The sequence below is a fragment of the Solanum dulcamara genome, chromosome 2 (genome assembly GCF_947179165.1).
Source record: "Solanum dulcamara chromosome 2, daSolDulc1.2, whole genome shotgun sequence".
In the NCBI taxonomy this organism is placed as follows: Eukaryota; Viridiplantae; Streptophyta; class Magnoliopsida; order Solanales; family Solanaceae; genus Solanum; species Solanum dulcamara.
This window is the reverse complement of record NC_077238.1, coordinates 69,597,711-69,610,005: the sequence shown is the minus strand read 5'-3', so window position 1 is coordinate 69,610,005 and position 12,295 is coordinate 69,597,711. Positions and strand designations below refer to the sequence as shown.

The 12,295-nt window shown below is 36.5% G+C and overlaps 1 protein-coding gene across 1 annotated transcript; it reads right to left on the bottom strand.

Annotated features, from left to right (window-relative positions):
• Positions 1 to 10,575: 10,575 nt before the first annotated feature.
• On the bottom strand, positions 10,576 to 11,687 carry LOC129872571 (transcription factor BOA-like). The gene is made up of 4 exons (XM_055947530.1): positions 11,594 to 11,687; positions 11,444 to 11,517; positions 10,677 to 11,152; positions 10,576 to 10,591 (listed from the first exon to the last, which is right to left on the bottom strand). The coding sequence occupies exons 1-4, from the start codon at positions 11,685 to 11,687 to the stop codon at positions 10,576 to 10,578; spliced, it is 660 nt and encodes a 219-aa protein (XP_055803505.1).
• Between the last annotated feature and the right edge of the window lie 608 nt (positions 11,688 to 12,295).

Below are 12,295 nucleotides of genomic sequence, written 5' to 3'. Positions count from 1 at the left end.
CAGAGTCACCTGAATTTTAGACCCTAGATTTTGTCAATCCCAGGCTAGCATGGGTCAAGGTTCGAAGGGAAAATCACCATGCAGCAAGTGTGGTAAGCTCCACTTGGGAGAGTGCAGAGCGGGGAGGGCTAGTTGTTATAAGTGTGGCCAAATGGATCATTTTCAGATAGAGTGTCCAACCTGGGGAGATAGAGCCCAGTTTTCTACCATCGCACTGCCAGCTAGAGGTAATCAGAGGGGCACTACTTCAGGTACGAGTGGGGGCACAAACCGCCTATATGCCATGGGTAGTCGCCAAGATCAAGAGAACTCTCCAAACATCATGACGGGTATGATTCGAGTCTCTTCTCTTGACTGTTATGTTTTGATAGATCCGGGTGCCACCTTATCTTTTGTGACTCCTTACGTGGCTAGTAAATTCAATAAAATCCCTGAGTGTCTCCTTGAGCCTTTCAGTGTAGCTATTCCTATCGGTGATTCTATCTTAGCTGAGAGAGTCTATAGAGATTGCACTGTGTCAATTCATCACAGGGATACCTTGGCTAACTTAGTTGAGTTAGACATGGTTGATTTTGATGTAATCCTTGGCATGAACTGGCTTTATGTCTGTTATGCCTCTATTGATTGTAGAACTCAGATTATCAAGTTCAAATTCCCGAATGAGGCTGTCATAGAGTGGAAGGGTAGTCTTGTTGTGCCTAAGGGTAAGTTTATTTCCTACCTTAGGGCCAGGAAGCTAATCTCAAAAGGGTGTATTTATCACCTTATTCGAGTGAAAGATGATAGTATTGAGTCTCCATCCCTTGAGTCAGTTCCGATTGTCAACGAGTTTCCTGACGTCTTTCCTGAAGATTTGCTTGGAGTCCCTTCTGATAGGGAGATTGACTTTAGGATTGATGTTCTTCCTAATACCTAGCCTATCTCAATTCCTCCATATAGAATGGCTCCGGATGAGTTGAAAGAGTTGAAAGAACAGTTGAAGGACTTGTTAGATAAGGGATTCATTAGGCCGAGTGTCTCACCATGGGGCGCTCTAGTCCTCTTCGTGTGAAAGAAAGATGGGTCCCTTAGAATGTGTATTGACTACAAGTAGCTGAACAAGGTCACCATAAAGAACAAATACCCTCTCCCCAAGATAGATGATTTATTTGACCAGCTTCAGGGTGCCACCTATTTCTCAAAGATAGACCTAAGATCAGGCTACCATAAGTTGAAGGTGAGGGAGTATGATATCCCAAAGACAACTTTTCGGACCCGCTATGGCCACTTTGAGTTCTTGGTGATGTCCTTCAGGTTGAGTAATGCCCCCGCAACTTTTATGGATCTCATGAACTGAGTATTTAAACCATATCTTAATACGTTTGTAATTGTATTCATAGATGATATTTTGGTTTACTCCAAGAATGAGGAGGAGCATGCCCATCATCTTAGAGTCGGCTTACAAACTTTGAAAGACCAGGTATTATATGCGAAGTTCTCTAAATATGAATTTTGGCTTGCGTCGGTGGCCTTTCTAGGCCACATTGTATCTGGAGATGGTATTCGAGTTGATGCTCAGAAGATTGAGACAGTGAAAAATTGGCCCAGACACACGTCCCTAATAGAGATAAGAATTTTCTTGGGTTTGGCCGGCTATTATCGAAGGTTTGTGGAGGGATTCTCATCCATATCATCACCATTGACCAAGCTGACCCAAAAGAAGTCTAAGTTCCAATGGTCCGATGTTTGTGAGGAGAGTTTCCAGAAATTGAAAACCAAGCTAACCACTACTCCTTTTCTAACTTTGCCCGATGGAACAGAGGGTTTTGTGATCTATTGTGATGCATCTAGAGTTGGTTTGGGCTATGTGCTGATGCAGAAAGGGAAGGTGATAGCCTATGCTTTAAGACAGCTTAAGGTTCATGAGAGGAATTACCCAACTCATGACCTTAAGCTGGCCGCTGTGGTATTTCCTCTAAAAATTTGGCGCCACTACTTGTATGGAGTGCACGTTGATGTGTTTACCAATCATAAGAGTTTACAATACGTCTTCAGCCAGAAAGAACTCAATCTGAGGTAGAGGAGATGTCTCGAACTACTCAAAGACTATGACATGAGCATCCTCTACCATCCAGGTAAAGCTAATGTTGTTGCTGATGCTCTTAGCAAGTTGTCTTTGGGTAGCACTGCCTATATAGAAGAGGGAAGGAAAGAATTGGCTAGAAAGGTACACAGATTAGCCTAGTTGGGAGTTTGTCTTGAAGAGAATAATAAAGGTGGAGTTAATGTTCAGGATGGGGCTACATCCTCACTTGTGGCAGAGGTAAAAGAAAAGCAAGACCAAGATCCCGTCTTTCTCCAGTTGAAGGAAATTGTTCACAAACAGGAGGTGATGGTTTTTACCAAAGGGGAAGATGGTGTGTTGAGGTACCAAAAAAGATTGTGCGTACCAGATATTGATGATGTTCGAGGAAGGATTATGGACGAAGCGCATAATTCCAGATACTCTATTTATCCTGGCTATATAAAGATGTATCACGACTTGAGGGAAATCTACTGGTGGAGTGGGATGAAGAGATATATTGCGGAGTTTGTTTCCAAGTGCCCGAATTATCAACAGGTTAAAGTTGAGCATCAAAGTCCATGTGGGTTACCTCTAAATATAGAAATCCCAGAATGGAAGTGGGAGATGATTAATATGGACTTTATCATAGGTCTGTCGAAGACCCGAAAGCAACATGATTCGATTTGGGTGATTGTGGATAGAATGACGAAATCAGCTCACTTCTTGGCAGTTAAGACTACTGACACCACAGAAGATTATGCAAAGTTATACATCCAGGAGATTATCAGGTTGCATGGGGTTCCCTTATCTATCATTTCAGATAGAGGAGCTCAATTCACCTCCTAATTCTGGAGATCCTTTCAGAAGGGACTGGGTTCAAAGGTGAACCTTAGTACGGCCTTTCATCCCTAGACGGATGGCCAAGCGGAGAATACCATTCAGACGTTGGTGGATATGTTGAGAGCTTGTGTGCTTGACTTTAAAGGAAATTGGGATGATCACTTACCTCTCATAGAGTTTGCCTATAATAACAGCTATCATGCAAGCATTCAAATGGCTCCTTATGAAGCTTTGTATGGGAGGAGGTGTAGATCACCCATTGGGTGGTTCAAAGTAGGTGAAGTTGAGTTGATTGGTCCTGATTTTGTTCACCAAGCCATGGAGAAGGTGAGAGTTATTCAAGATAGGCTAAAGATAGCTCAAAGCCGCCAAAAGTCTTACACCGATGTGAGGAGGAGAGACTTAGAGTTTGAGATGGATGATTGGGTGTATTTGAAAGTGTCACCCATAAAGGGTGTCATGAGGTTTGGATGGAAGGGGAAGCTTAGTCCTTGATACATTGGTCCTTACCAGATTGTGAGGCGGATTGGGAGTGTCTCTTATGAGTTGGAGTTACCCTTAGAGCTCATCTCTATTCATCTGGTATTTCACATTTCGATGTTGAAGAAGTGCTTAGGTGATCCCTCATTGGAAGTACCTATTGATAGTATTGACGTTAAGGATAACTTATCCTATGCAGAGGTTCTGGTCCAAATTCTTGATCGCCAAAATCACAAATTGAGGAACAAAGAGATTGCCTCAGTCAAAGTCCTGTAGAGAAATCAGTTTATTGAGGAAGCCATGTGGGAAGCGGAGGAAGATATGAAATCTAAATATCCCCATCTATTCGTGCCTACCAATGAGAATATTGAAGGTAATGCTCATTCCCTTTACTTGAATTCGTTTGTGCATTTTGAGTTTGGATAGTAATGTTTTTTTATTTTATTTGAGAAATTGATTGGTTGATTGACTGAATTCTAATTGTGATTTGTAACCTGACTTCCATTCTTGGTTTACTCGTTATTCGAGGATGAATGATCCCAAGAGGGAGATATTGTAACACCCCCCAAAATTTTTCCCTAAGATTCAGACCTTTCTTGTATTTGTGTAGGGTCGAACTCTATTATTGTGAAGTATATGCATGAGTTAAGATGAGTCCCTGAGAAATTAAAAAGTGTTAGAGGTGATATGGGGTCACAAAGGACCCCTAGCACCAAGCTAAGTCCAAAAGATTCGTCATGGCTAAGTTTTAGGATGAGTTCATATAAGGGGTCGACTTCTAACGACCCTATATTTTGAAAAATGACAATCTGGGTGACCCACGACCTATTAAATTAAAGGTAATCGAGTCTTCTTTCCGACGCCACTAGGAATGTAATTTTTAGAGTTTGGAGTCAAAAGATATGACGATCCTAAGGCGAACTAGCACGGCAGGAATTTCAGGCCTGGGTTGCAACTACTGGAAATCTGGGCTTGGTGCCACAGTGGCCCGACGTGCCACTATCGCGCCAGGAATAAGCCTTAGTATTTTGGTCCCTAGTGCAGCGCGCCACTACGAGATGTGTATGGTTTTCAAGCCTATTTTCCAGAACCCAGAAAACTTGGGCTTGGCGCTGTAAGGGCGCGACGCGCCACTATCGCGCCACAAAACAGCCTCAGTAGTTTGGTCCCTGGTGTGATACGCCACTATTGGGTTGCAGGGTTTTTAAGCCTATTCGACTTGGCGCTGCAGTGGCGCAACGCGCCACTATCGTGCCAAGAGTGTGTTTGGCCTATTTTCTAGATTTTGGAGAAAAGGCAATTTGGGTATTTCCCCAAATTATATATACACAGCCTTGGGATGTTTTTGGGACTATTTTCAGCCCCTCTTTCTCTCTCTCTAAAAGTCCTAGAAAATTTCTATCTCATCTTCTTCTTCTCCAAATCCTTCTCCAACAAAAAGTGCCTCCAAGAGCTTCAAGATTCAAGCTTTCCATTGAAGAACCAACATCAAGGTTTTCTTCAAGTCTTCACTAAGGTATGTAAGGCTAATCAAAACATGGGTTGAGTCCACCCATGTGCCCTACACTTTCTTTGAGGTTAAATGTTCATAAGAATGGAGTTTCTTGATAGGACTATGTCTAAATGAGTCTTGTCATCCATTAATGTGATGCTTGTTATGTTGATGTTGTTGAGACAAGAAACTTCTAGAAAGAACCTTCATGTGAGTATGAGTTGCTGAAGATGAGTTGTTAAACATGCTTTATTGATTTTCTTAACTATGTGGATTATGACAAAGATGCTAATTCTCTTAAATATGTTGTTCATTTTAAATTATTGGTCTAAAACCTTGGAGTTGTGATGAGTTCCAAAGATCTGTTAAATGAATAGAGAAATGGTTGGATATGTTTGTATGATGCTATAAATGTACATTTAAATTTACTCTTGAAAGATATGATTGGAATCAAACAGATAGTATGATTGGGAGATGTTTGATGGTGATAGAGTTGATGAGTTGACAAGGTTCTAAATCAGACTTGTCGATATGATTTGATTAAGTTGATTGGATGGAGTTTTATGAGCATTGAATTTTGGGAGGAGTATCGAGCACCGAATTGGGTAAGAGTATAGTCCATACTCGAACCCAATAACTACATCACCAAACGTAGGAGGGGATTGAACCGTTAAAGTCGGATGCTTCCCCAAAATTATTGTCCTGACATTATAGGACTTGGTTGGATTGGATCCATGATTGGTTGATTCGTTCATACCCCGGCAAAGTATGAACGGACGCGGCAACAACGTCGGTTTGTTGTACTGTCACTGGCTCATAAGTGATAGTTGTCGGATAAGAGAAACTCCCAGATAGGTCTTGATAGTACTCTGAGTCAGATTGAGTTGAATTGTATGTGTTATGACCTGTTTGGTCATTTTAAGAATGAGTCATTTCTCTTCCATAAAATACTCTCTCCACAAAAAAAAATTTAAATTAGAAATTTGGACTATTCGATAACCATGGTTAATTAACAGAGGGGTGAATTTAGATAACCCATGTAATTAATGGACTGAAGTGATAATATATTTAACATCCTGTACCACTTATCCCATATTTATTAAATTAGAGTTAGTAGGTTTATAAAATTTTTAGTAATTAATTAATTAGAAAAAAAATAAGAGAGAATGAGAACACTTACCTGCGATGCCGAAGAACGGCCGAAACTGCTTCAGGTAATGGCAAACTTCAGTCTCGTTAATATTAATTGCTAGGATATGCAATATATATATATATATTACTGTATCACTGATCAAATATTGGTGTTGGTTGAAACTAGTTATAACGGCTTGGATTTGGCTACAAAGTAGTTACAGTTATGCATATAGGTGTAATCATTGAAAAATAACAATGGCCAATCATTCAATAGTCATGATTAGTTGTAATGTTATATACTAGTTTGCATAAGTTTTATGTTTCTGCACATTTAGGATACGTACTGCTTTGTACCAATTGAAATTTTTTTTTAGTTAATTATCATATTATAATTAAGTTTTCATATATTGAGATAGGTAATTAAATGTTAGGCATATTATGTTATATAAATTCCATTAAATTTATGATATTGGAGAAATTAAGACTTAACCCTAGGCTTGAAATTTAGAAAATATAAGATTTGATTTATTAATTGGCATCAAGATTTGGGAACTTGATTATAGATTTGTGTGAGTTTTGGGTCTAGGATAGACATGGGTGTTGTTAGTTTCGAAATCTTATTGTGATTAATTATTTGACTAGATTACATTGATTTGGAAACCCAGCAAAAGGGGAAGGCTCAGGTCTCAGAATAATTGCATGATTATTTGAGGCAAGTGAATTTTTAAACCTCAGTTTAAGCTTATAGATGCTTGTATTTCCGTGTCATATATACTAGGGAGTAATGAGAATTGGACTAGGTTATTGACTGTATGATTGACCTTAAAAATGGAGATGAGGGGTATAAAATGGTGATCTAATGACATGTATTGGTGAAATTGATATGTTGTGATTTTGGACATGTGAAATGACTATGTTGATGTGAGATAGGAAAAATTATTGTTGTTGTCATGTTATTATCGTGAATTATATGAACATGAATTGATTGCATTGGTTCTGACATATTGTGTTAAGACTGAAAATAATATGAAACAAAAGGGGTCGAGCCACACGCTCCGTGGCAGGATATATATATTGAGGGGATGGGCCACATGCTCTGTGGCAAGTTACATGGATAAATATCCTCCATGGGTTCTGGACTGTGATTCAGCGGATATGTACTGATAGGACAGGCATGCATCATTTCATTGCACTGCATTGCACCTTTCTGATATTTGTGAATTTATGTTTACCCCCATATTGCTCTGTGTGAGCTGAACTTGACTTGGTATGATTCATTGACGAGACTATTGATGAGTATTTTTGGACTGTATTACTGTTGTTATTGTACAAATGTAGAGTTGGGCTGATTTTATGCAGGTTGTAGTTAAGGAGGTTCGGTTGGGAGGACAGGAGTACTTGTATCTATTAAGCTTTGCTTAGTTTTAGCTATCCACTTGCTGAGTACCGTGTTGTTTGGTATTCACCCCTTGCTTCCACACTTGTGTAGGTTGTGAGCCCGGACCTGCTTGATCTTCTACTATTTTCCACTACAGTCGAGGTTATCAATTCCGAGTGTTGAGGTAGCTGTTACATCCATCCAGCGGACACCTCTTACTCTTTTATTATATTTTAGTCCTATTCTAGATACGAAGACATTGTGACTGTATTTCTTTTTGTACTTCGATAATACATTAGTGGCTTGTATACGTGACAACCAGTCTTGGGGGATTTTGAGATTGTTTATTTATTTTTGACTAAGTTAAACCTTGATTTATCTCAATTACTTCCATATTTACTTTCTATTGGTTATTAGGCCGACTTATCTCGGTGGGTTGATATGAGTGCCATCACACCTGGATTCGGGTCGTGATAGTATGTGATTTGGTCCCCCCTAAACTATATTCTTGCTTAGACTCAGGATGCTTGTTGAGTTGTACTTCTTTCTGAGTTGAGATTCCCGAGTTGATTTGGTCCTTTCTGATGTTGTTTCATTCGGCCATTTTACATACTCGTACATTCCATGTACTGATGCCATTTGACCTGCATCGTTTCATGATGCAGAGATAGGTACTAGAGATCATCAACTAGCGCACCGTTGAAGATCCACACACTCCCAGCTAGTTGGTGAGTCCTCCTAGTTTCTGAAGAACGTTGAGTTTCCTGTATAGTTTTGTGTTGTTTCCCTTATTTTGAATGTTGGTAGCCATGGGCTTGTCATTGGCACCTCCTAGATTATTGATAGAGGCTTCATAGACCGGAGCGTAAAAATATTGGATTGTTCTTTTGAGTAGTTCTTCTATAACTGTTGGTTGATTTGATAGTTATTTGGCCTTTGTCCCTAAATTATGAATAGTACTTCATTGACTGAGTCTTCCGCTGAGAGAATGTGATTGAATGAATGTGTGACTGGACCAGGTGGTTCGCTTGAAGGCCAGAAATGGCTTTTGAGTGTCGGTCACGCCTAGGGTACCTTCCCGGGGCGTGACAATAGTATTTAATAAAAAACACAGAGTAGTGCTTCTTAAAAAGAGTTCTAATACAAAATATCAACATATAAGATGGAGGCAAAACACTATTTGAAGTTTTAACTTTATAATATAATTTTATAAGATGGGCTTTTTTGTATATTATTTAGATGGCTTCTCAAGTCCAAATCTAAATGTAAGAAAGAAAACAAAAATTATGAAACATTTTAAAAAAATATTTATAAATTACATTTTAATAATATTTTTATGTATAATATAATTTAAAAGTAGTATATCTATAATCGGATCGGTTTGGGTTCGGTTTCACTTTTTTAGTTTAAACTAAACCAACTCTATAATGGTCGGGTTTTTTTTCCAAACACCAAACTAAGTCAAACCAAACCACTAGTCGGGTTTTTTTCTAGTTTGGTTCAGTTTGTCGGTTTGGTGCGGTTTATCAGTTTGCCCTGTTCACCCCTAGTTAAATCTATGGACCTCGAGAAAACTAGGATTTAAGTGAGGATTTTTCTCTACAAATAGCAGGTAATTACTATTATCATGTTATTGGTTGATTATCCTAAGCATAAATCATTAGATGTTTGATGTGAAATACGGAATTTTCTCCATAGGTTTTCAGAGAGAGAAACATATTGATTTGAATGCCAATTTATTATCAGATATGATGTCTTAATATAGTTTAGATTTTGTGGAATTATGGGTTACCTCAAATTGTAATAAAGTTCAATTTTTACCTTGAGGCTTGAGTTTGAGTTCTTGATAAATTGTACTTCAAATTCATAAAAGATTATAATATATAATCGTTGGACCTTTCTAACCTCATAGATTATTATTTTTATATAGATTAGGAGTAGTTAGAAGCTCCAACATAAGAAAAACATTATTCGTAGAGGTTAGAAAGTTGTGGGAAGGAGGTAAGTTAAGACTTTAACTTCGATGAAAATATTTTTTCCCAAATTGAATTTGTTTGTGATATGAAATTTTGTATAGGAAAGGTCACAAACACTTATCAAACACCTTGGGTATTTATTGGGATATTATAAGATTCCTTGTCTTCTTTGTCTATCTTATTTGTTGCATAACTATGTGAGCTCACTTTATACTAGTGATAATGTTATTGACATTGTTTTCATGCGACGAGTTATATGCATGTTAGATAAATGTCCAAATATTTATCATGCTTTGTTTATATACTTGTAAATTTCACATTTGATCATATAACCTGACTTTAATATCACATGTGAGTTTTTTTATATGAGATATAATTAGAATATGAGAGGTCTATACAATGTGTGGAACGAATTCATCTCTCATGAGTCGTTGTATCACCCCGGATAGATAGAATAGTCTACACACATATTTGTTGTGCTAGGAGCATCAGTGCTATTAATGCTTGAATCTTTATCATACTTGCACTAAATTATCAACATAATTGTTGTATACTTATTATGTTATTTTGATGCATTTATCATTTTGCCTTATGTTCATAATTGTTTAGTCATATAATTTTGTCTTCTATTGAATTATGTATATATTGACAACATAAACTATAATAGGTATTTCAACCCTCACCACTATTTTCTTGGAGTTGGTCTATGATATAAATATTATAAAAAGGGACTTAATTAATGATAATTATTTAGAGGTAATAATAGATTTCCGCTAATTAATTATGTAAGAGAAAATATTAGGAAACATAACATTATCCGATAAAATAATGTCCTTTTACTAAAATTAAAAATAATTTTCATTAAAATAACTAATTAAAACCATTTTTTATCATTTTATTTTCCCTTCTAATTCTCTTCCATAATATACACCTATTCCTCCAATTATAAACAAAATAAATAAAGAAAAATGATTTCTCCGTAGAACTTTTATTGTTGATTAGAATGGAAAGAAAGGAATAGAGAGGATAATTTGACTAAGAAATGCACTAATATTTTATTTGATTTCCTTTTCATTTTTTTATACTATTCATTAAAACATAAATAAAAGAAATTACATTTTTTAAAGAAGGACAATAGATCAATAAAAAATTATTGAACATCATTCTCTGTTGCATTCCATTTCCACAAATAAAAAGCCCTTGAGGTGCTCTAGAAATGCAATTGTGTATATCAAGAATTCTGGTTCCTGTTTGCAAAAATATATAGTATTAAAAATTGATAAAATTAACCATAAGTTAAATATTTGTTTTTGGTTACATGTTAATACTGACCTTATAGAGATATTATCTTGAATTGAGCTGCTACTCAAGGGATCTTTCAACCTTTTGAATAGATCATTCGGTGGAACGACAGGTGGTTGAGGTAAATATGCTTCTTGAATTGATGTGTTGAAGTTCATAGTGAACTCCTTTTCTTTCAATACATCTGAATGATTTTCATGATCCATATTGAAATAAGTGTTAATCGGATTTTCTATTGTTTTGTAATTGAGATCCAGTTCAAGATTTTGGATCAAGTCATCCAACCCTATAAAAAAATCATTTGGTGGAACTAAAGAAGGTACTGTATGTGATATAGGTAAGTATGGTTTGTTGAAGTTCATTTGGAAATCACTTGAATTGATTACATTAAAATGATTTCTTGGAACTACAGAATGTGGTGTTTGCGAGGTGATTTTAGATTGGTTAACTATAGAAGAATAGGCAGGTTCAACTAGTTGAGCTTGTCGTTTTCTTACTCTATATTTCTGCAAAAGAAACAAAAAGATGAAAACAATTAGAACAGACTAACCAAATATCGATCTATTATTGTCCACACTTGAATATATCATATATGCTTTTTCATGATTAGATGCTAACTAAGATCTTAGATGAGTCCAACGTTGATATCTTGATTAATCCGCATAGCTAACAATCTCTTTTATTGTAAAATTTTAATTTTCATTAATGAAACCATTGAATAATTTGTAATTAAGAAAATATCAGATATTAGTAGAGTAAGGATTAGTAATGATAAAATCTAAAACAAATTTTGATACCTGCAGACGGTTCTCAACCTGTTTGCGAGTCAACTGGGGCTGATTCATTGACTGCATGATGGGTGTGGGAGTGGCTACAATGACAAAAAATGAGGATTCAATAGTTGAAAAACGTATTATTAAGAAAAATTCTTTCTTAGAAACACGTACCTTTATCTCCTAAGTAGTGGACAACTTCATTGAATTTTTCATCAAGATCCGGTGTCCATTTCATACGTGGCCTTTTCTCCCCTCGTCCTTCCATAGTATTTTTAAAATCAACAAATGATCAAAAATTTTATGTTGTGCCTTGATCTTGATAAGTCGGATGATACCTCGTTGTTTCGGGTTGATTTCGATGTAGAACTCTAATAATCCCTCCTTGGAAGAGCTTTAAAGTCGATGTTGATGCCTTTTGTAATACTTGTTGAATGTCCTTAAAAATATATGTGACCTCCTATTTATAGTTGGAGTGAGTAGGTAGTCCAAGTGTGAATGAATTCTCTTTCCTTATTTTTTTGGTTTATGTTTGTCGTCATGTAGTTTGTTAAGGTTTATTCTAATTGGCCAAAATTGAGATATTTTCATTCCATTTTAACAAGTGACACCATCCTATTAGTCTTAAAATAGGGATGCCATGTCATCTTGACACGTGTCATGGATTTGGTCTATCAAGACAAAATGGATCATTGACTTGAATTTAATATAATATACTTCTTTAATTATGCATTACAAAAAATTGTTCAACTCAAATTAGTTTGCGTAATTATTGTGCATTTATTTACTTTCTTAAGGGGATTTACATAATTCTTTTATAAACTTAATGTCTGGGACAACTTATGCACACCTGGAATAATTTCTTCAGGAGATTTA